This window comes from Leptonychotes weddellii, chromosome 4, assembly GCF_054177405.1.
Source record: "Leptonychotes weddellii isolate Sample4059 chromosome 4, ASM5417740v2, whole genome shotgun sequence".
NCBI classification, from domain to species: Eukaryota; Metazoa; Chordata; class Mammalia; order Carnivora; family Phocidae; genus Leptonychotes; species Leptonychotes weddellii.
Genome location: NC_138372.1, coordinates 3488802 through 3513355, shown reverse-complemented (window position 1 = coordinate 3513355; position 24554 = coordinate 3488802). Strand labels below are relative to the sequence as shown.

Below are 24554 nucleotides of genomic sequence, written 5' to 3'. Positions count from 1 at the left end.
CGGCCACTCTTCCGACACCTCCTCACGTGCTGAATCCCTCTGTAGCAGCACTGCGTTGGGCCAGCTGTCAGTGTGTGTTAGAAACCGTCCGGGATTTGAGAGGCGGGTCTTCCGTGGGGTGTGGGCCCCTTCACAGCTGCATTCACTTTCCAGACATCTGCGGCCTTTACGGAAGGCTTACTTACTTACTTACACGTTCCAGGACTTCTCGTTTAACTCCCATGATAGTCCTGTGATTTAGGTACTGTTTTCACCCCACTTTGCAGATGAGGAGACCGAGGTAAAGAAAGGACTCGGTGACTTGCCCTCAGTCACGCGATAATGGTGATAATAGTATTAATGGTGGAGCAGGGATTCGGTCCTGGCTGCTGTCTGCAGACCTGGAAGGGGCCTTGCAGGTGTTCAGTCCCCGGCTGGAAGTGAAACCTGGGGAGGTTCGAAGACCAGCCGCCCCGGAGAACATGGCTTCCCTGGCTCTTCCTCTCCTCCACCTGCTGTTCCTTGTTAATACCATTTTCATGCCGATGTTACCCGTGGGAGGGGTCACAGTCTTGCCTCTCAGGACTCCAGTAACGGAGCTTAGGAACGGCTCCGGGTTCTGGAGTGGCCGCCGGGCAGGTGGTCGCAGACCCCACTGCCTTCTGGACCGTGCCGCGTCTCCTGGCTTTGTGCCAGCGCGAGTGGGGGGCTCCGTGACGTGCTGGGCTGCCTTTCACATTCTCATGCACGCTTCCTGCCCTCTAGCTGTCGCTCTCCCAGCTGGCGGCTCCCCCACGGTCCCCCACTCGGTGCCGCTCGGCCACACCGTCTTCCCGGCAACCTGACAGCTCTGCGCGCCCCCTGGCCCAGGAGGTAAGTAGGCCCACCCTTCCTCCTTCCAGGGAAGGGCTTCCGCCGAAGTCTGACTCTGTGAGCTGTGCTGGTCCTTGGTGAGGTGGCGAGACCTTCATGGGTTCTCTGTGACATGGGCGTAGGGACGGGGTGGGGGAGCCTGGCTTTCTTCCACGCTTCGGGTACTTGCCACCACTCTGTCCTGTTGGCCAAGGAGCGTTTGGTGTGGGAGCTCTTCCTGCCGTGGGGCTTAATTAGGCTTTTGCTCCACCTGACAAGACGAAGTTAGACTACCCTCAGATCTCTGTACATGAAAGGGGAAGGAAAGTTTTGCCAGAGATAGAAATGAGGCCGATCCGAGCCTCCAGCGCTCCAGGACACTCTCCTTGCCGTCAGCTGCTGAAGGAGAAGCGGTGAAGCCCACCATCCTGGATTCTGATGCATCCAGAGGGCAAAATAGGCCTATGTTTCCACTGACCTTGGGGAATTCACATAAAGTTTGGTTTCAAAAGCTGGCTGGCTCACCTGCAAACCGTATGTATTTTCAGTCTTGTACTGGAAGTCTACTGAGGAAAAATAGTGCCATTAAATTATTTATTTGGAAACAGTACCAGAATATGTCTGGGGCTCATTTATGAAGAGCCTGCATCTCTTATAATTGGCAGCTGAGACATGTTGGAGTTATCTCTGGTTCTGTGGTATTCCCTTTTGAGCTGAAACAGAAAGCTAGGGAAGTCGGCATGAGAGCATTCTGATTCCCAGACAGGCTCTTCATTTAGACACGTCTTCTGCTCTGGACAGACGAGAATATTCAGGTGACGCAGGGATCAGAGGCCAGCCAGGGGCTGGGTACCAGTCTGTCTTGCGGTGTTGAAGGAGGGTTCATTTTTCTGGTCTATCAATGCGGTTTTTATGTTAATTGACGTTCTCAGACAGCAGATCTCTCCCATGGTACCTGTTCATAAAATTGATTGAATTCTCACGCAATTCTCATTGCTTTTTGACTCACTTAAAATATGAGATGCCCAGATAAATTAGAATTTCAGAAAAGCAGTGACTTTTTAGTGTAAGTCCCAGATATTTCGTGGGACATACTTACATTATACCCAAATTATTCACTGTTCATCTCAAGTGTAAAAGACACCTGGGCGTCCCATATTTTCCTTTGCTGAAGCCAGCAGTCTGACAGAGGCGATTCATCCATGGACACCCCCCATCCCAGCCTCCTTGGTGGTTACAGGCTGGGATCCTTGTTGGCCTCACCTGGGGCCGCATTTTGCTCAGCAGGGGCTCCCCTTAGAGGGCAGGATCTCTCACCTGGAGGCCCAGCTGAGCCAGGCGTCCTTGGTCCTGGGAGCCTCCGTTGCGGATCAGCTGCGGGAGCTGCCTTTCACGCCAGTGCACACCCCGATTGTCGTGGGAGCCCAGGCCAGGAGGTGAGGGGTGGCCCTGAGGGCCTGGCGCGTGATGTGCCGCGAACACTGACTCTCAACAACAGGCTTCCCCCGGGGGCGGGGGGGGGGCACAGGTCCTGCCTCTCTGCCGGCCCTTTCCTGGAGGCTGGCCTCCATGGTCTTTGTGTTTCAGCTCTGGAAGTAAGCTCTCGCGAGCCTCAATGGTGCTCCTGCAGGCTTCCGGCTTTCCCGAGATTCTGGATGCCAATAAGCAACCAGCTGAGGCTGTAAATCCTACAGATCCCGTTAAATTCAACCCTCAAAAGGAAGAATCAGATTGTCTACAAAGCAACGAAATAGTGCTGCAGTTCCTCGCCTTCAGCAGGTGCGTTCTTAAATGTTCTGTCTCCGTTACTCTTTAGCTGTCTTGTGCTTTCCTTGCGTTGAAGGAACTTTCACTCCTGTGTGGCTCTGAGCTGGCAGAACTCTTGCTGAGGCCTTACTGGATGAAGGAATGCTATCTGTTTTTGTTTCCGATTGGCGGGGACCCTCACACAGCCGTCTCTAAATGCAGTAAAACCGGCTTTGCCCGATCTTCTGTAACTGAATGTGGACCGTGTTATGTTGGCCAATTCTTGGTATTTGTGCAGCTTTGAGAGCAGTGTTCTCCAGCTGGGGCTCAAGTGGGTTGCTGTCTGGTGGGCTCCCCGAGGTCCCAGTAGAGCCGCTCACGTGGGCAGACCAGGCAGCGTCTGGCCTGTGGTGCCGGACTCTCGAATGCCCAGGTTCTCTGCTATGGTTACTTGATTAACTGGGGGCTCTTATTGGATTCAGAGTGTCCCAGGACTGCCAGGGAGCGCCGTGGCCAAAGACCGTGTATTTCACCTTCCAGTTCTACCGCTTCCCACCCGTGACCACTCCACGCCTGCAGCTGGTTGGGCTGGACGAGACGGGCAGGACACGCTCTGGTTCCCTGTTGCACCTCCTCGTTCTCACTGACAAGGATGACTCCTCTGAAGCTGGTAAGTGCTCATGCATCGGGCAGACGCGAGGAATCCAGCACTGAGCCTTGTTTGTAAGTTTTATTATTTACAGAATACTGTACGGTGAAAATTTTCAAGCACATGCAGAATTTGAAAGAACAGTATGATGAGCCAGTGCTCCTACCAGTGAGCTCCCTCCAGCAGCTGTCAAGTGCGTCCCCACCCAGACCCCAGGTCACTTGGAAGCAAATCCCAGACATTGTATAATTTCACCTGTGAATATTTCCTTATGTAGATCTAAAGACTAAGGAGTCCTGTTTGAAAAACATAAACTCAGTATTATCCCACTTGAAATTAATAATAATCCCTTAAATGTCATTAAATATTTAGCTAATGTTAAAATTTTCCCAATAACTTCAAAAACAAAAAATTTTTTTGAGGATGGAAGAAGGGTTTGTTTTTTTGGGGGGTACAGTTTGTAATAGTTTGTTGAGCTCAAGTTCTCAGGCAGTGTGTAGCTGCGGCATGTGACTCTTGAGTGTGACTCTGCCGCCCCCAGGCTTGGTTTTCGTGTTGCTGGTTGAAGTAGCCGCACTGCTCCTGCTCATCCTGCAGAGCTTCCCACAGTCTGCATTTGGGTTTTGTTTCCCAGGGTGACCATTAAAGTGTCCCCCCCTGTCCCGTTTCTCCTGGTCATTGGGAGTGAGATCTCTCTGCATGGTCAGAGGCTTTTTTGTGTTTTGGGCAGGAACTCTGGGGCCGGGGCTGTCCTCACCACCTCCTGCAGCTGCGCAGTGACCGGTCCCTCCTTTCTGTACCACCTCAGTGCCGTCAGGACTGTTGCCCACAGGCTGATTATTTTGCTCAAGTTTGAACAGCGGTGACGTTCTCCTTCCGGAGCTGGAATGCTTCCATAGAGAGAAACTGCCCCTCGCCAACTATTGGGTTACCTGGAGGTGCGTCCATGTAGGAAAGTCAGAATAATGTTCACTTCTTCCCTTTTATTTGTGGATTTTCGAAATAACGAGCCAGTTCCTTAGCATCCTTTGAGAGTGGGGCCAACGGCTTTTGTTTCTGGCATTATTATAAACTAGTGGATTTACACCGCAGTGGATTGAAACATATCAAATATGTTGTTGTTTTTATCAATGATCAGTTACCTCTCTATGGCCATTCGTTGGGTTTGTAAGGGGCAGAGCTGTGAACCCTTGCTGCCTCTTCAGTAGAAAGAACAGGTGGGAAATGCCATATCCAAATGCTAATGGAGTGAAAGTAGTTTAGCAACATTAGCATCAGACAAAAGAGACAAAAGGCAAATGCGGTCCTGGGGATAAAGAAGCCTATTAAATATAATCGAGAGAATAATCACTAGGAAAATAAATAATTCTGAACCTGTGAACTTCCAACAAACAGCCTCAAAATACAAAAGAAACATTGACAGGCTTTAGGAGGGGAAATTGACAAACCTATAGTCGCGGAAGGTTTGACATCCCTCTCAGTGAATTGACACATCAGGAAGAAAATAATCAAGGTTATTATAGAATATGATTTAAAAAGATGGTCTTATAAAACCTATAGAACCAATTTAGAGGATGTGCATTCTTTCCAAGCATACTTGAGAGACTTACGAGAACTGATCATTCGTGTACGTGTGCGCCCGTTTTAGGCCATCGCGCAGGCATCACCGTGTTCCCAGAGACCCAGTATCCCATCTAACAGCCTGACATTCTCTGACGGCAACACCACAGATCAGAAATCGACCACTCCCTCTCCCAAAAAGGCTCTGAACTGCCGTTTTTGTTTTTTTTTTTTTTAATTTTTAAACATACTTTTAATGATTCCTTAGGTCAATGAAGAAACCAAAATAGAAATGGTTATTTAAAACTGAATCACGAAATCATATTGCAAATATTGTAAAACAAATGAGATACAGATAAAATGGTATTTATAGGGAAATTTACAGTTTTAATGCTTGTATTGGGAAAGAAGAAAGTATTTTTTAAAATGCTGATCTAATTGTTCAACTCAAGAAGTTTGGGGAAAAAACCCAGAACAAATGCAATAAAAGTAGAAGGAAAGAAATTTTATTTTTTCAAAGGTTTTTAAAGATTTTTATTTATTCATTTGAGAGAGAGGAAGAGCACAAGCGGGGGGGAGTGGGAGGGGCAGAGGGAGAAGCTGACTCCCTGCTGAGCAGAGACACCCCCCTCCCCACCACATGTGAGGCTCCATCCCAGGATCCAGAGATCATGACCTGAGCTGAAGGCAGACTCTCAACCCCCTGAGCCACCAGGCGCCCGAAGGAAAGAAATTTTAAAATAAGCATAAATGCTTAGAAAACAAACAACAGACAGGGTTGGCCAGTCAGCCGGGCACGAGGGGTCACAGGTAACATGGGGTCTCCCTTGCCCAAGGTCAGAACCGGTACAGAAGGTCAGAACTGTTGCAGGCGCTGGTCAGCCTGCGAGAGCTGGGCGTGCTTGCTGGCGCTCACCCCATTGGATGGGCTTTCCTGCTGGCAGAGGTAGGACCACCTGGCCGTAGACCCTGGGGTAGAGCCCCGATGCCCTGTTGCCTGAGGACCCCGGCATCCTCGCTTCCTTCAGACAAATCTGGAAAGAAGAGAGAGGGGATGCGGGCACAGCTCAGGCTCTGTTCCATCTCCCAAACCTTCCAGCTGATGAGCTGCTCTTGGCCTGGGGAGGAGCATGCGTGGGGCAGAGGGTGAGTGCGGGAGGCCCCCGGCACGGAAGTGCATGGCCAGGCCAGGAAGCTCTCCTGTGACAGTCCTAGGTTTTGTTCTCTCCACTCCCTGGGTTTCCCAACCATTCTGGGACCACTTGTCCCAAACCAACTGCCTTCCCTTTGCCGATGCTCCTGGGACCATTGGTGGACAGTTTAGCTCATGCCCCCAGAAGGTTCTGAAATGGATCAGAATAGTGCATTGACTTCAAGACTCCCGTGCACCTGTTGCCGAGAAAGTATCTCCTCTTCCATTTCCTGTTCCTAGCCCCATCTAGCCGCTCTATCCGGGGCAGCTCACCAGAGGTTCTGCGGTGAGGTTAAATAGATAGTGTTCAGGCAGTTTAGTTCAAAAGGCCAGCCACAGAGAGATGCTCCTGATTTGAATATAAACCCCTTTCCATTATGAATTTCCCAGAGAGAAATTAGTCCAAAAATTAAATCTCCTTGCAAGTTGAGGTCCAAAGAAATTAAACTCCAAAATCAAATTTTGTCATTATGAATTAAAATTCAAAGTCCTAAATTCCTAAGTTAAAGTCCAAAACAAGTTCTTTTCAGTGTCTTACCCCCCTGAGATTCAGCCAAAGGTGCCCCCCGCCTGGGCAGGGCTGGGCTTCCTCCAGCAGCTCCTGCTTGGGGGTCCCCATGGCTCAGCACCTAGCCTCACTAGAGCCTCACTTAAGATGTATTTTCTTTTGTTGTTGAAATATAACATGCATGCCACACAGTGTTCAGTTCCACAAGTTTTTAAAAATTAATAGATTTTGCTCTTTAGAGCAGTATTAGGTTTATGGAGAAATTGAGCTGGCAGTACAGAGTTCCCATACACCCCTTGCCCCCAGAAGCTCCCCTGTTAGCTATATCTAGCTTCACGTGGACGTTTGTTACAGTTGATGGACCAGTGTTGATGCTTTGTGGTTTAACTAAAGCTCTGAGTTCACAACAAGGCTCACTCTTGTTTTGTACATTCTGTGGATTTTGACAAATGCAGAGCGTCTGTATCCCCATACAGTAGCGTAGAGAATAATTTCACCACCCAGATATGCTCTGTGCTCCATCTCTTCCTCCCTCCCTCTCCCCTTACCCCTCCCCACCACTGACCTTTCTCCTGTCGCCATGGTTTTACCTTTTTCAGGGTATTCTACACTTGGAATCATACAGTGTGTAGCTTGTCCAGACTGGCTTCTTTCACTTACCTAGTATGCATTTAAGATTCCTCCGTGTCTTTGTGGCTTGGTAGCTCATTTCTCTTTAGTACTAATACTCCACTGTCTAGATGGACATCCATTCACCTCCTTACTGAAGGGCATCTCAGTTGCTTCCAGGGTTTGGCAATTACGAATAAAGCAGTTGTAGACATTTTGTTCAGGATTTTGTGTAGACCTAAATTTTCGACTCATTTGGGTAATACCTAGAAGCATGTGGTAGGAGCATGTTTGGTTTTGTAGGAAACCGCCCAGCCATCTTCTTGAGTGGCTGCGCCACGGTGCGTCCCCACCAGCAGTGACTGAGCGTCCCTGTGGCGTCACACGCTCCCAGCATTTGGTGTTGGCGGTGTTTGGGGTTTTGGCTGTTCTCATATGTACATAGCGGGATCTCACTGTTGTTGTATCAGTTGCACTTCCCCAATGACGTGTGAGGGGCAGCCTCCTCTCATACGCTTACTTGCCCCGGGTGCATCTTGTTTGGGGAGGTGTCTGTTCATATCTTTTGTCTGTTTGTAGATTGGGTTTTCTTGTTGTTGTGTTTTGAGAGTTCTCTCTGTTTTGCCTCCCAGACCATTATCAGATGTCTGCTTTGCGAATGTTTTCTCCCAGCCTGTAGCTCGTCTTTTTCGTGGTCTTACCAGTGTCTTTCGGAAGGCAGAGGTTTTTAATTTTAATGGAGTCCAGTTTATCAGTTATTTCTGTCATGGGTCATTCGTGTCTTTGGTGTTAGAGGAAAAAACTCGTCACCACACCCGAGGTCACCTGGATTTTTGTCCTCTACTTTATCTTCCAAGAGCATCAAAGTTTAGTGTTGCAAGTTTAGGTGTTGGTGGTGTTTGGGGTAGCTTGTCCAGACTGGCTTCTTTCACTTACCTAGTATGCATTTAAGATTCCTTTTTGTGGAATCCATTTTGAGTTAATTTTTATAAGAGCTGTATGTGATCCATTTTGAGTTAATTTTTATAAGAGCTGTAATGTTTACAAAGTGAACACATCTGCATGACTACAGGGTGCAGACCGAACCCCAGTCTCCCCTCCCCCGCACCCCCATCATCAGTGGCCTCCCCCTGGTGACCACTCTTTGGAATTCTGTCACCGTCGACCAGTGCACCTGCAGTTTTGAACCGAAACAGGATCATCTTGTGTGTGCCCTTCCGATTCTCCCTTCTGCTCGACGTCGTCTGTGGGGTCCATCCAGCTTGCTGTGTAGCCTGTCCTTTATCCTGGCTGTATAGAAATCCTGCCTGAGTATTGCACACATTTATGCATTCGGTTGTCCGTAGACATTTGGATTGTTCCCAGCTTTTGTTGCTTTGGAGTAAAGCTGTGGTGAGCATTCCCTTGGTGCAGCTCTGCTGGTGTTGGGTGTGTGCCCAGGAGTGAAATTGCTCTAGGGTCGTATATGTTCATCTTTAGTCAGTTTGCCAAGAAGTGTCATTCCCCCCCCCCGTGCACGTCCACTAGAGTACGTTTGGTCCAACAGGAGACATGGCAGCCTCCTGAACAGAAGCTTCTGGAACCCACGGCCCTGGGCCTGGTGGCTGCCTCTGCCCAAGGCCCCTTAGTTTCTTGGTGTTCCAGTTGTGAGTAGAATTGCTTCTTGTTCCCTCCTTTGCTCGGGATGGGGGTATAGCTCTGGAGCTTCCCCGCTGACCACTGTCCCTGCTCCTTTCAGGAGGGCTCAGCTGAGGGTGGTGGTCCCATCCCCTGCCACATACACGGTGCCTTCCTTCCTTTCATTTCCTGTGCTTTCGGGCCTGGAGTTAGGTTTTTCTAACACATTCCTCCTGATGTTTTGGCCAGTGGGACCCTCCTTAGCACGGGAGCTGGAGTCCTTGAACTCTGGGTCAGCCGAGAGGCCGCCCCCCACCCCGGTCTGGAGAACTCTCGTCCCGGGGTTCGCTGGCCCCACTCTGGTGCTGCCTCGCCTGCCTCTTCTGTGGTGGATCTCCTGTGTCCTGTGCATTTTCCTCCGGTCCCATGTCCCCACCCAGAGATTGTGTCTGTGCAGTTTGAAATGCTTGCGTTGACTCTTTATCCTTTTCCCTCCATCATTTGAAAGTCAGTAGCAGGCGAGGTAACACTTTCCTCTAAACACAGAACAGGCTTTGCTGAAAAGCAGCCCCCGTCATACTGAAGAGGACAGGGATCTCACAGTCCCATTCCCAGTCTTCCCGCGTACGTTTGTTATAGCTACTTTCTCGCTCCGACATCCAGTCTGGGTCCTGGGTTGTACTGGGAGTTACCGCCCCAATGTCCTTTCATCTGGAATAGTCCCCTGCATTCTCTTTCCAGTGACAGAGGCTGTCTGAAGGTGAGCTGTCACACAGAATGTTGTTCTGTGTGCATCTGACTGTTGGCCGTGGCCCCTCCGGAAGGTCTCGCACACGGGCAGTTAGGGCTAACGCTCCCTCCGGGTCTGGATTTGGTGCCAACGCTTCATGGGCTTCATGTGGCGTCCATCAGCAGTGCGGAGGTCAGGTCTCTCGTCCTTACGGTGCTGGTTTGATCTGCCCCACGTTCCTCTGGAGGAAGGGAGGCGCTTCCCCGTGGCACTTGGCACAGAGTTCTCAGGCCGGTTGTTGGCTCCGTGCGAATATCCACCCCAACAACCTTTCACCCACACTTCTAGCATCCTTGGCGGAGCTTTGCCTGGGTCGGGTCTTTAACTGGAATTTTGTAAATGGTAATTTTTCTGATTTTGTCATTTCGTTTCCCTTTATTAACAGACATTCTTCTATTAAAAAAAAGAGCTTTCCCTTTTCAACCAAGACTGAACTACATTTACACCCTCCAAAACAGAGCAGATGTTCGATACTTTCCCTTTAGTTTCCAGGTTTCAGAGTAAGAAGTTGTAACGGTTACTCCACTTGTGACAATTGAGATTTTGTCTGTCTGGTTTCTGTTTTGTCTTTTGAATATCATTCTGATATTCTTGTTCTACTTTCCCCCCCTTTGGCCAGTGGTAGCCCTTCAGGTTAACCTGGGAGCCTGGGCGTGGCCCCGCTCTCTGCACGGCCCAGTGTCCCTTCTTACCTCGGACTTTCTGTGCCTCAGACCCGGACCAGCCGCCTCCCCTGCATGGGGCGTGTTTCCAGAGACAGAGGGCTGGGGCGCTTTTGATTCTGGGTGGCGTGGTGTTCAGGCTTTTCACTGGGCAGAGCTGGAGAATATAGATTCAAACACGAGTTCACATTGCTATTTCTAATTCAGATTTAGAGTTTTTTCTTAAAGTAATTGATTTGTATCTTTTTCTCCTTATACTGGAAATCGTGCTTCCTGACAATTCGTTTACTTACTTTTCCTTACAGTTTCTATAATGTACTTTTAGAATTACATGGCTAATGTTAGTACTAAGGGTACTTGTGCTGAGTGAGGAGGGTTCAGATTTCTGGTGTTCTCCCGTCCTGAGCCACATTCCGCTGGGGACAAAGAGTTGGTTCAGCGTGCCGGAATCCCTGGAGATCATTCTTTCCTCTGTGGACCTGTTGCCAGTTTGATATTCAGTCAGATGCACTTGTTTCCATTTGTTCTCACTTTTAGGTTTTCCTTCCCTTCTGATTTAATTTGTTAGAATATTTACATGGCTCAAAATCTAAAACCCTCGTGCCCTCTAGACCATGCGCCCCCCGTGCGGCCTCCTAGAGGTAACCGGGCTTTTAGTCTCTGGCCTCTCCTTGTCATGTTTCTGTTTGTTTCAGAAAGTACGGAAATAGGTTTTTATTTCTCCTTGTTTCCTTATTCAACAGGTAGCATGCCAAATACACGCTTTTTCCACGTTGCTTTGATCCATACCATTGTGTCCTGAGCTTGGCTCCCTGCGGAGACCCCTGTGTTGTGTGTGCAGCTACATCGTAGGGCGCTGGGCGTGAGCGTTCGCTGACGGCCGTTCGGCCGCTTCCAGGCTTCGTGGTGTCAGACAAGGCAGCAGCTCCAGCCTCGGGTTCACACGTTCTCTGCACTTGCCCGTGTGCTCGGGGCGTTGCGAGCTATCGGATTACGGCCATTAGCCGCCCCCCGTGGCAGCCCATGGCCAGTCTGCTCCCGCCGCAGCGCACGGGACGGCCTGTTTCCTCAGGGCCTTGCCCGCAAAACAGGCTGTTCAACTTTGGGATTTGTACAGCTGATCGATGTGACGTGGATCTTAGTGAAGTTTTAGTTTGTGTTTCTTTTATAATGAGTGAAGTTGAGGTCTTTTATATTTGTCTTTGTCTGCAAACTTCTATTCATATCTTTACATTTTCCCATCCAAATTTTTGTTTTTTCTGTCCTCTTATTTTGGGAACTCTGTTTATTAAGGAGATTAGCTGTTGCCCATGATATAAATTGCAGGTATGTTCTCCTGCTTTGTCATTTTTACTTTGCTTTTGGTGGGTTTTGCTATGTAAAGTTTCATTTTATTTTATTTTTTAATTTTTTAAGGTTTTATTTTTAAGTAATTTCTCCATCCAGTGTGGGTCTTGAACCCACAACCCTGAGACCAAGAGTCCACTGACTGAGCCAGCCAGGCGCCCCGTAAAATTTTGTTGTTTTGTCCTCTAATATGGTGGTCTTTATTTTTATTGCTTCTAAATTTCTGAGTCCTGGGAGTCTGTGCGAAGGTGTTCACCTCCCCAGCTCATAAAGAGATCCACACATGGCTTCTCCAGGGGCTTGTAGGTTTTGTTTTTCACATGAGACTTCTGGTCTGTTTGTAGTTTATCCTCTTGTACGATGGGAGATAGGGATCCAGTTTTATCTTTTTTCAAATGTCTCTCCCTTTGACCTAGTGCCGTTTATTAGAAAGTCTGTCTTTTTCTTCAGTGACTTGAGAGCTGCCCTTCTCATATACCCACATTTTTTATTACTTGGGTTTATGTCTGGATTTTATATTTTGTTCCATTAGACCACAGGTTGGCAAACTGATTTCTGTTAAGGGCCAGATAGTAAATATTTTAGACTTTCTGGGTTACATATGTTCTCTCTGGAATCTTCTTTTTTAACAATCCTTTAAAAATGTGAAAGCTAGTCTTAGCTCCCAGTTGGATCAGCCCGTGGGCTGTGGTTTGCCACACTGTGCATAAGAGCACCTGTCCACACACGGTGGGCATGCTGTTGAGTCAGAGGTGCGCTTCTCTCTGACGTATAGGCCCCCCCGCCGGGTGCTCTAACCTGCAGGGCCTCCTGCACATTCTGGCTGGGCTGGTTTTCTACATGAACTTGTTAGCCCTTTATGGGGGTCTGCTAAATCCATGGGTTAACGTGGGGAGAGCTGTCCTGCCAGGGACCGGGACATCCTTTTAGGTGCTCATTTCTATCTCCCTGACTTTCCAAAGACACGGAAGTGATCCTCATGCAGGTTTTGCTGTTATCCTGCTTTCTGACCAGTTAAATCTTGTCTTTATCATTACCTTCTTTTTTATATTCTCCAGTGTTTTTTTCCTGATTTGAGTTGCTTAATTCATTTAATTCTTTTGTTTTTGTGGATACAATTCATTTATTTTAATTCTTTTGTTTTTGTGGATACAAAATATTCAAGGCTATGAATTTTCCTTTGATTACTGCTTTATGCTTTGGTGATTCAGATAAGTAGTACTTTTATTCTTTTCTAGAAAATCTGTTTGGATTTTGTTTTCCATTTGATGTAGAATTATTTAAAGGTAAGTTGTAAATTTATTTTAAAAATTTGTTTCCAGTTTCTAGTTTGTTGCATTGTGGTCAGAGAATATTGTTTGCGTTATTTCTACCTTGTGGAGTATATTTAGGTTTTCTTTGTGGCCTAGTATATAGTTAATTTTTATTAATGTTCCAGATACACTCGAAAGATACATTTGGTGTTATTGGGGAACAGTGTTATACGTACATATGTTCTACCTAATGGATTAGCCGGTCTGGCCTTCCATACCCTTGTTTATTGCCCACCTGACCTGCCTTAAAAACAAAGTGATTAGTTGGTCTTTACTATTATTATGTTTTTGTCTGTTTCTCCTTGCGTCTCTAGATTTTTGCTTTGTCATTTGGTGTGTAGATATTCCTAGCTGCTGTATATTCATCGGGCGTTGTAGACTGTAGCGTTATGAGGTGCTCGTCATCTGCGGGAGTTGTGGATGCCTTCGCGGAGCAGGGGTGTTTGTGGGTCAGGAAGGAGAGACGGAGACTGAGGACCATCCAATCAGAGGAAGAGCACCCACCAGACTTGGATGTGGGGGTGTGGCTGGACTAAGGCTCAGGAAGGAGGCCGGCTGGGCTGGGGCTCAGTGTTTATGAGGGGGGTGAGAGAGGTGAGCTTGGGGGCCTGAGCAGACCCTGGGGAGGTACCACTGCCCCTGGGATCAGTCTTGGTTGAGTAGGTGGTCAGCATCATTGCAAACTTTTGAGTGGGATGGAGATGACACAGGGTTCCCTTTGTGGATGCTTTGGCAGTGCTGTAAGATGGACTGCAGGGAGCGTGGACCTCAAGGAAGGCCACCGAGGAGCTGGTTGTCTGAGCCAGACTGGAGTGAAGGGGCCCAAGCCTGCGGGGGGAGGAACTAGGCGCCTCCAGCATGAGAGCCCTGAGGCTGGGCCCAGACCAGGATGGCCCCCACACCCCCAAATGCCTCCCCCAGGTACTCAGCATGCCATTAGCTCTGGGCTCAGGGTGTCACCCTGTGACCGTGAGCTGCATAGGCGGGGACCCTGTCCGTCCCCTTCCCCCATGTTATCCCTGCGCAGTGCTTGGCACACATGCTGGGGGCACCACAGTTATCTGTGGAGTGTGGATTCATGGTGCGTTGAAAGGACCAGGCAGCTGAGTGGATATAGTAGTGGTGTTGGAGTGGGAGGCGGCCTGGGCGGGGCGTTGCAAGGGCCCGGTGCCCGGGAAGCGCTCTGGGATGATGCAAGGAAGAGCTGGTTGAGGGGAGCTGGAGGGTCCAGTTGGGACAGGCTTCGCTGGGGAGCAAGGAGAACTCTGGGTGGGGAGTCTGTGGGTCTGGGCGACGCTGGCGGTGGAGTGTGGCGGTCCCGGGGCCGGCTGTCCGCAAGTGTCATTTGGGAAGTTGGCCCACAGAGTTCAAATCCGTTCTGCCTCTTCGAATCAGAAGTCTGACCGGTGTGGAAGCCGGTACCTGAGCGCTTCCTTCTCCTGTAGCCCAGGTGGGCCTGGCGGGGGGGAGCGGCGCCATTGCTGTCATGAGCTGGGGCTTGGGTGTTTACAGGTCTTTGTTCCTGTGCGTCTGACGAGCCAGCCTCAGGGCTCCCTCAGTTCGGGGGTGTCCTGACAATGACCAGATGCCACAGGCCACCTGGGTCTCAGCTGGCTGGCGGCACTGGGGTCGGGGTGGTGAGTGTCCTTGGCCTCCACTGGCCCTGTGACTCTGGTCACTTGAGAGTGAAGCTAGGGACTGGCCTGCCACTGTGTGGTGTCACTGCCATCCCCTCTCTAAGCCTTTTTCCTGACTCTTTCCTGCCCCTCCACTCCATGAGGTGCCCCCGTGACCTCTCGCTTGGCGGGAGCCAGGCCTGTGGCAGCTGGTCCTGGCGCTGTGTCCCTTGGGCCCACGAGAGGCCCTCCACCCCACCTTCTGTCAGCCCCCAGTGCTGTGTCCCTTCCCAGCCTGCGTCCCTCCTTCAGCTGGAAGCACCATTCTGGTCTTGAGAGCAGGGGGACACCCCGGGGCTGAGGTGGAGGGAGGTGGGGTGGGGATCTCAGCCTGGCCTGGAACCTGCTCCCAGTGCTGAGTAAACATGCACCCTTCCACCCCCGAGTCAGTGTTCTGCTCCTCGGGGGCTCCGTAAACATATTATTGGTGGGAAGGGGGAAATGTGTGAATGTGTTCCCCAGCTTTGCTGCTCCCTGCACTGTAACTAATGATGACTTCCGTGGTGTTTTTGTCAACTTAGAGTTGATGGTGATGCCACGTGGCAAAGCCTAAAGGCGGGGGCTGTAGTTCACCCCCGTCTCTCAGTGAGGAGCCCGAGAGCCGGGTGCAGCCCTGGGAGGCTCTGTGCTAGGGCCGTACTTGGGGTCTTCTGAGCCGCTCACCTTGAGCTCAGCTTGAGCTCTGCGTGTGTGTGTGTTCTCCCGGTTGTGACAGCAGACCACGTTTCTCCTTAAACCCTGCACGCAGAATAGTGACCTCCCTGGGCAGCCCCATCAGGACATCTATCCCTGTTCAGGATAGACTGTTTTACAAGGACTCGGTGAAAACCATGAATCATATTCTGGGAGGAGTTCAGTGTATGTATTGGAAAGAAATGTCGACTTCTGGATGTGACTCTGTATTTTGTAAATTTGGGTATTTTATGACATTTTTGATTGATGTGTTTATTAAACTGTAGTTATGATGGAAGCAGAAATTAGTGATTGTGACCACAGCAGGAATCACTTCAAAATGTAAAGATGGTAAATGACTTGAATCACCTTTGGGCTCATTCGAGGCCTCTTTGGACAGGGCCTCCTGGCTTTCAGCTCAAGTACCTGGTGGAGCCTGGCTTCCTGAAACCTGGAGAACAGCGCTGGTTCACCCACTACCTGGCCACCCAGACCCTACAGATCGACGTCTGGGATGGAGACTCCTTGCTCCTCGTGGGATCTGCGGCCGTCCAGATGAAGGTGGTGGCTCTGCGAAGGCCGAGCCCAGTTAGGGTGGGGTGTCCCTCCTGGGAGGGTCTGCTCCGTAGGTGGTCTGACTGTTCACAAGTTCTGTCCTTCCCCAAAGGCAAAGATTTTCACAAAGTCTCAGTTGTGTAATGCTAGGTTATATTTTCTGTCATCAGTCAGCTCCTCCTACAAACCGACCACAGGTAAGGTCACCTTTGCCCCTCCACCCCCTCAGGACAGTGAGGATGCACATTCCCTGTGAGCAGCAGCCTGGCCCACCAGGGGGGCGGGGGCAGGGAGGAGGGACCTACTGGGGTGTGCAAAGGTCACCCGAAGCCTGCTATGGTAGCAGAATTGTGCTTTTCTAATTGTAATTAGAATTAGAATCTAATTCTTTCTCTAATTGTGCTTTCCATCGTCCTCGTATACTAAATCCTAAATCCATGTGTTAATTAAAGATTCTTCCCTGGGGTTTCTCCCAAGAGGGTCAGCGTAGTTGCACGGCAGCTCCTGGGCTTGGGACTGGGGACACGATGTCCTGGCTGCGGGGCGGAGGTGGGAGAGGGCACAGCACCGCAGCCCCAGTTCCTGCATCTCTGAGAGTCACCCGCTCTCCTGGACTCCCATTAGTGGACTTCCTTCCGGATTCCAGCCTCGGGCGCCCCTCGGTTCCCCCCCGCCCCGAGCCTTGCCCCTGCAGCTGTCAGTGTGGTCACTGAGACTTGCGACCCAGCCCCATCGTTGCTCGCTCCTTGGCACCCCTCACCATGACGAGCTCATGGCTCCTGTTCCGTGGTGTGCCTGGCTGTGTGCGCAGCTCCCCTGAATCCGTGCCCCTCTTCCTCTGGGGGTTGCCTGTTCCCCCTCTTCCCTCTGAGGGCTCACCTGGGCTGCACCATCCCTCCTCCACCCGACTCAGGTGTCCATCCACGAGGGGTGATGCCCCCAGGGGACTGGGAGGAGCAAGGGCAGGGGTCACCCGTGGTGAGCACTCAGCAGATGTGGGCTGATGTTCTCATTCCTCACCCTGGTCCCTCGGACCTTCTTGGGTCACAGTGCCCACGGGATTGTCGTGGCCATTGCTTGTCTGTCTGTGATGCTGGCTGATGACATCCTGGTGGGTGGGGATGGGACAGTCAGTCTTCATCTCCGGCACAGTCACGACCCACAGTAGGCATGGTGCTGCGTAGATTGAGCAAGTGGAGGGGGCACCGAGGGAGTGGGAGGGAACAGAGGGGTGAGGAATGGAGGGAATGGAGGGAGGAGGGAGGAGGGAATGGAGGAGGGAGGGGCACTGGAGGGGCAGAGAGGAGCCCCTGTGAACTGGGGACGGTCACGGCTTCTGCCTCAGCCCCAGCTGAGCCCTGTGTCCCTGTGTTTTATCACCTGGAGACAAAGTTATTTTATCTTGTCCTCCACGAAGAGCCCCTGAAACAAATGCTCTTGTGGTTATTGACCCTTGCATAAATTAAAATTAAATTTTACTTTTTAAAAATAAAGTCTTTAAAATTTATAGAGAAGAGATGGGAAATTTAGATGAGAAGAGCGAATCCCCTGTGACTGCAGGTGCTGGGCTAGTTAGGTGCCTTTGGTATGTGGATTTTCTGGAAGGTGTGGTGCACCGTGGCTTGGCTCCCCTGCTCGTGTTGTTGGCTGTGAGGGATTTTTGCCGGTTGCCCTGTGAGCGACGTTGCAGTGAGCTTCTCGAGGTTCGGTGTGCCCTACCTTCGGCTCCAGTCCCGCGAATACGACAGCGTTGTTAGGGCGATAGGCGCTTGCGCTGCACTGTCCCCGTGTCCGGCTGGGAAACTGAGGCCCGAGTCGCGCTGACAGTGGCCGAGCCAGGCATTTAGCTCAGTTCTGATTCGGAAGCTTGTGCTCTTTACCGTTACGCTCTGCTGCTCTCCCCAGATGAGAACTTGCCGGAAGTGTGTTTCTGACTCAGAGCTGTGCTCCCGTGGCAGCCCGGCACGCAGTCGGCCTCGGTTACCCAGCGACCCTGCTCCCGCCCGCCACCTGTCTTCTAGCCACACTGAAGCCCGATGCTCCAGGCCCCGGGTGTGGGGGGTCTGCACTCTGCCCCCAGCCTTCCCTGCCTGGCTCCTACCTCCTTCTTGAAGCTCACTTACCGTGGATGGGGTCTGCTCAGCGTCCCCAGCCTTGTTCCGTTGCTCGTTTCCCATTGTTCTCTCCACAGAACAGAAGGGGCTCCAGGAGGGTGGCTGCCAGGCCTGTTTGTGCACCTGTGGTGTTCACTCAGTGGGTGAATTGGGGTGCACTTTATTAGAGAATTTGCTGGAAAGACCTGGTATCAAGGGCGTAGGCTTTCAGAAGAAGATGGGCTCTGCCTCAGCCAGCCTCTGACTGGTGCCTTTCTCCCCTGCAGCAGCTACTCCGCCAAGGCCGGCCGGCTGTGCAGGTCCTGCACGAGCTTGAGGTCGTGGCGACCGAATATGAACAGGACGTGGTGGTGAGTGCAGATGTGACCCGGTTTGGCTGTGTCAAGCCCATTGGTGTCTACACGGTGGTGAAAGGCTGGCTGCATCTGACGCTGGCCAATGTGGGTAAGAGTCCCCGGCGACTTTGGCCTCACACCGTCTCCTGGGTGGCCACTCATTTGCCCTTTTGCTGCATGAGCTCCCTCAGGGCAGTGGTCCTGCTGTGGGCATCATATAATCAATAGGAATTCAGAAAAACTCTTACTGTTTGACCACTGAGTCTGCCCTCAACCACTGGGTATCTGTCTTTAACCACGAGCATCTGTCCTTGACCACTGGGCCTGTCCTTGACCACTGGGCATCTGTTCTTGACCACGAGCATCTGTCCTTGACCCCTGAGCCTGTCCTGGCATCAGATGTTTGGTGTCCTGATTTCTCATCAGGATTTGGGATCATTAGTCATCTCAGGCTTGCCCACATTTTATTTCTTGGTGCAGTCTACGGGGCATGTCCGTGACAATCCTCAGATAAAATGACTGGTTCCAGGAGAGATTTTCATCTGGAATATCAGTCCACAGAACTACTTCATCATAGGAGAGGAGAGAGAAATGTTGCTCAACTTCCACGCAGCTTGGGGATAAGAGAACAGAGAAGCGCACTGCTTTAGAGCCTAGCACCCTGACCTTACATCTGGTGGGGTCTGAGGGTTGCTTCTTGGACACACTGAGCTCAGCCCTGGTGCACCTTCACTCACATGCTGGTGGCAGGGCATTGGGCTGGCTGTGGCTACAGTGGACTTGCCTGGACGTTCTGGAGGCTCCCCTGAGGCCCTGACCGGCAGGGGATGTGGGGCCGGCATGCCTGCCTGTGCCCCCCACAGGGCAGGGGACAAGCCCACTCAGTCTCCCTTGAGGGGACTATGGAAAGATGGGGGTTTTTCGGGGTGAAATGGAAAGCAGGACAAAATCAAGCTGTTTGAGGTTTCTGGAGCTGTGTCTGTCTAGATGAGACTCAAACCTCTCACGTTTTATGGGGGAATTTTCCATTCCTCAAAGCCCAGGCTGACTTTAAAGCCTGGAGCCCCATGGGCCACATGCGCCCGGGTGGGCAGCACGGAGGCGGGTGGGCTGGGGCTGCTGCAGCCGGAAGAGCGTGCACGGCTCATTAAGTCAGGGTGGAGGTTTCTGCCTGCTTGTTTACAGTGGTAGGATCCGAGGCAGCCTGGAGAACAGACAAAATGGAAACAGCAAAACTCAGTTAGGCTCTGGAGAAAGAAATGAGCCGCATGTGAGAAGCAGACATCATTCAGAGGCTCCTACGAGTGACGGAGCTGCAGGAAGCATTTTGCGTCTGAGATTGCATTGGTTATTTTTATATTTATTCACGGCCCACAAATGTGCAGTGACTCCACGTTTTAAATCTTATCTTCAGAAGAAAGATTAGCTCCATTATATGTTATCTTAAATTGCCGTTTCCATACTTTGCCTGCAAGAGAGCGATAGCGCATGGGAGAGAGTCGGAGACGCGTGCCCGAGAGGTGCGGACGCAGAGGGCGATTAACAAAGGACAGATGCGCGCAGCACACTGGTCCATGCGGCCATGCTGTGCTTTCCTCTGTCAATTTTGCATTTTTTGGAAAAAAAAAAGTGTTGTGGATTCATTTCTTTATGAAACTGATTGTTCTGCCCCGAGCGGCAGGCAAGATAAGGCTGGGTGAGCTTCAGGGGACAGAAGCAGGGTCAGGCCAGCATCCCGGTGCCTGTCCGGCACTCCATGGCTCCGCATTCACAGGGCGTGCGGTCTGGCGCGAGGCTGCAGACGAGGCGCCCTCTCCGCGCCCAGGGAGGGGTGGTGCTCGCGCCCGCGGCCTCTCGGCTCAGACAGGCTCCGTGATGGTCTCTGCAGCCTCGTCTGCAGTGTCTCTCAGTGATCTTTCATTATGTAGGGGTCACGAGAACCATGCTCTCCCATCCCAGTGATCCTGGTGGTGCGGTGTGACTGTGGTTCATCTGCAGCCCTTCTGGGGGGCCCGCCAGGGGAGCAAGGGGCTGCCCCGACCCCCAGCTCCATGTTCTCAGGGTTGAAGGAGAACCGGGTGGGTGTGGACAGATGGCCTGGGTTTGGGGTCGGACATGGTGACATGTGCTCCTGCTGTGGAACGAGGTAGTTGCAAACTGCGTCAGGAGCGCTGCCTATCTGGAGGGAGTTTCTGCACCCCTGGCAGATGTGCGGGTCCCCAGATTAACCCAGGTCTCACTGAAGGGAGAGAAAGCCCACAGCGGCTGGAGACTGTGGACCGTGCCCTGAGGAGGTGAGCACCTTTGTGCGTCCGGTCCCGGAGTCAGCGCGTGTACGTTCTACTGATGTAGTTTATTGTCCCAGCTTCCAAACAAACCGTTTCTCTGAGTGCAAATACCACCAGAGGAAACGGCGACGCTCAGGGACGGCCCTGGTCTGTCCGGAGGTGACTGCGTGGCCCTGCTGGTCCCGCATGCCACGGTGACAGTCGTGACTCCTGAGAGCCCGGCTCCAAGGCTGCTGGCCGCGTGCCCCCCGAGCTGTCTGCACCAGATCCTGACCTGCAGCCGTTTCCCTGGCTTCTGTGCGTCCGTCCCAGTGGAGCGATCACCAGGCTGAACAGAGGCCGTGGGCACGTCAGCTGGACACGGGGGAAGGCCTCCCTGCCTGTGCTTCAGGGAAGGCCACGGAGGGCTCCCAAGTTCCCTCAGGTGTGGCATGAATCCGTTGTCCCGACAGGGAGCGGAGGTGGCTCGTGCCCACTGCCAGGTGACTGACGGAGCACGCCCTCAGGGTGGGATGGAGAGCTTGCCAGACCATCCGCCCACACCGGGAAGAAACAGCGCTGAGAGCAGGGAGCCCGGACCGACTCTGAGCTCGGGGCAGGAAGTGGGTGCACCTGGGCTGGGTGGCGCCTCGTCCCCTCTCACGGGGAGAGCAGGTGATACCGGGGCAGTGAGTGTCAGGCCGGGACCTGGGCTCTGGCACCAGCTGGCTGTCCCCTCCCCACTTGGCCAGGCTGTCTGTCCTTGCCTGTCTGCTTGTTTGCTTGTCTGTACCCCTCAGGGCCTGGCGGCTTCTGGGGGACACGGCTGGTTCTTCTTGCTGTGATGGTCGCCCAGCAGCAGCCACAGTGGCCTGGCGTGGTGATGCGAGCTTCGTTGAATGGGTGGATGAGCGAGTGTGAGAGCCTGTCTTGCTTCCAAATCTGTTCCTCCTGGACTTGGGCTGACAAAGCAGGCCCTGAGGCATGAGCAGCTGATCCCACCGAAGTGGTGTTCACACCAGGTTCCATTCTTGGGGATGAGCCTCACGACCTTGTGACGCTGTGTTGGGGGTAAACTGACCCGAGGGAGATGAGAGGACTGTGTTTGGCAGAGGACTCGGCAGCCCCTCTGTCTGCAGGGGAAGAGCAGAGAAGCAGCTGCGGGTGGGTGGTGGGCAGACCCCGTGGAGAAGTGCTTCCCAGCAGAGGAGAGACCGAGAACAGCTGGGACTCGAGACGCAGGGCCAGAGGGAGGGACGGGGGTGGCAAATGTGGTGTCTGCCCGGAGGTCTGAGCCTGAAGGTGGACGTGTGCACTGCGCATACAGAGCTGACGTCGGGGGAGGGACGGAGCTGCAGGAGGACAGGGCCTGGCACCGAAGTCCCCCCAGGAAGAGACCCCAGGTAGGATTGTCACTGCCTTAGTGGCCAGGCTGGTGAGGAACCCACTGCAGAGGAGGCAGGCCTGCGTCTGGCGTCTCATGGTGACATGGCGCACGCCCAGCAGGCAGAACCCGGGCTTGACCTCAGGCTTCGCCAGGCCCGGAGTGTGGTGCTGCATTAGGGAAGGCTCTAGACAGTGAGTGCCACGCCTGTCCCGGCGAGCTGATCTCCCTGGCGGGGGGTGCGGAACTCGGCCAGTGTGCCAGCCTTGCCCGGGGCTGCTGGCTGAGCTGTGGACGCTCTGGGCAGCAGGGCAGATAACCAGGAGCGGCTCTTGTCGCAGGAAGCCTGGGGGGAAGGCCAGCCTGATGTGTGATTCTCAGAAAACACTCGAGAGGACCAGAGGAGTCTGAAAACGATGAGAATGGAAGTCCCCAGGGGCAGGACTCTGCTCACCTGTGTGCCGCCAGCCGTTAAAACACGCCGAGTAAATCACTTCTTGATTTGGCCAGAGGTGGTTTCAGTCTGTCTGTTGTTGTTGAATCGAGCATTTTTCCCCACACCCAGACTGGGGCCTTAGTCCTTGCTAGTCGCCTGAGGGATGGTCTGCTGTCACACCCGTGTCTTTGGGGTCTCCAGCTGCTATCCCCTGGGGTCTGCAGGGGCGGCCCCCATTGGCAGCCGGGCAGAGACCACGTGACCTCCCTGGCGGGACAGGCATTCCCTTCCCGAGCCAGTCGAGAGGGAGACGTTTCTGTCAGGCAGCTGGAGACGGAAACGTCACCTTGGTCAGCACTGCTGAGGACCAGCTCACCGCTGCGGTCAGGGCCGTGCTCCTGTGCCCACAGGACAGAGGCAGGGGAGGGCGGAGCTGAGCGGGGAAGCCCGCTGTCCGCTGGGGCAGAGCGGAGGCCAGCAGAGAGGTGGGGAACGGGCACCCGGGGGGAGGGGTACCTCTTCTAACAGCTCCCAGAAAGATCGCCAGGACGCCCCATGCCTGCGGGTGTTCAACACCATCCTGCCGGAATCGGGGAAGCCCACAGCGCGAGCGTTTTGCGTCTGGAACTTGGGGGGGTCCGTTTTGGAATCCGACTTCATCAGCTGTACTCTGCCTCCCCTGAGGGGGGAGTCCTGTCCTCGCAGAGGGGCCGTGGGCTCCGAGGGTAGGATGCCCTTCTCCCCTGGGCCTCGCACACGTTGGCCGTTCAGCCGGGGCAGGCGTGCTTTGTGCTCCGCCTCTGGGCTCGCGCAGGCCCTCTGAAGCTGCGTGCTGCTTCTCTCCAAGGCTTCTGTGGGAAAAGAGCTCCAGAAGATTCTAGCTTGCCGAGGCTCTTTTACCTTCAAGTGTGTTTGAAGTCAGACGTTTGTGGACGTGCATGGAGGCCTCCCCCGAGTAGTGGGCGTGGGAATGCGTGAGCCGTCCCACGAAGCGGGGCTGCCAGGGCCGCTCCCGAGATCAGAAGTGAGAGTGTGAGTAAGCGCCCTGAGCGCCTGGAGCTTTAACGCCCCAAGGGAGAGCAGACACACCTACCGGCCGCCTCTCAACTGCCAAGCAGAGTCAGAACCCCGAGTGCCGTTTTGGGGTGTTATCAGGCCGGGGTGCGGATGGGCCCTTAGAAGCCCAGAACTCCCTACGGCGGATATTGATGTGGCTCGTCGCACTCCTTTTGGTGTTAATACCTTCTGCTGGGATGTTTTTATTTTAGGTCACGTGTGTGAGCAGAGAGTGAGAAATTCCGGCTCGTTGCCACCTTCCAGGTCACGGGTCATCTCGAATGATGGAGCCAGCCACTTCGAGGGAGGCAGTCTCCTCACGCGCGGGGCTCGGAGACGTGAGTGAGGAGCGGCGGGGGCACGTGGGTCATGTGCAGGTGTGATTGGCGTGGGGAAAGGGTGGAGCGAGAGACGGAAGGCTGCGTGTCCGCCCGTGTGCATGCGGGTACACGTGTGATCTGGGGGCGGGAGCGGTGGCCGTCGTGTCCAGCTCAGTGCCCTGCCTCGCCGGACCCTCGGGCCGTGCAGGGTCAGCGTGTGCGTCACAGCCGGCGTGCTCTGGAGCAGGCTCCGTGGAAGCCGGCTGGGCTGTTTCACAGGCACATTATCATCCTACAAGTGTTTTTGGTTAGCTGCCCATCTGCAGGGGAGCAGGAAGTGAAGGAAGGGGTAGGATGAACAAAGACTGGTTTTTAAAAACTGATTTGAAGTCCCAACGGTGGGGAGAGTAAAGCAGTCGTGGAGCTTGGGAAGTAGGTCCTGTGCTTGGGGAGAATGTTGTCCACAGCAGGGGGCGTCTGAAGTTTTCTGTCCCCTTAAATCACCCACAGACCTGGATGCAAAGTTGTTGGTGGGATGAAAAGCAGGGCGTGCCCTTTGGGTGTTGTTCCCCCATGTTGCTGGCCATCTGGCGTGGATCCACAGCTGCCCTGAGCTTCCTGTGTTGACGGTCCTCGGGTACTGTTGTCCTTGAGCCTGTTGTGCCCGGGGAGGGAGGCCCCGCACTTTGGCTGGTGAGAGGCCTCCGGGACCCCACGTTCCCTGAAACTCCAGCCCAGACTTTGTGGGGACTCGAGCGTTCTCCCGGGAGAGGGACCTGGGGTTCTGATGCTCAGATGGGTCCAAGGTCCATGATCCCGGTGGGCTGAGAGTCTGTTCTCCCGTTGAGTGTTGAAGAAACCGAGGCAGTGGGTGTCAGGTGACTTGGCCAGTTGAGTGGTAAAGGGTGGTGAACT

The 24554-nt window shown here is 53.0% G+C and overlaps 1 protein-coding gene across 1 annotated transcript in view; it reads left to right on the top strand.

The window, feature by feature from the left end:
• Positions 1 to 24554, top strand: part of NPHP4 (nephrocystin 4) — an 80379-nt gene that overhangs the window by 40114 nt on the left and 15711 nt on the right. Inside the window, exons 10-16 of the mRNA XM_081816815.1 lie at positions 745 to 852; positions 2116 to 2267; positions 2419 to 2610; positions 3060 to 3247; positions 15573 to 15733; positions 18108 to 18285; positions 23532 to 23657. Of these exons, the coding sequence (XP_081672941.1) occupies positions 745 to 852; positions 2116 to 2267; positions 2419 to 2610; positions 3060 to 3247; positions 15573 to 15733; positions 18108 to 18285; positions 23532 to 23657 (1105 nt within the window). The remainder of the gene's footprint in view (positions 1 to 744; positions 853 to 2115; positions 2268 to 2418; positions 2611 to 3059; positions 3248 to 15572; positions 15734 to 18107; positions 18286 to 23531; positions 23658 to 24554) is intronic.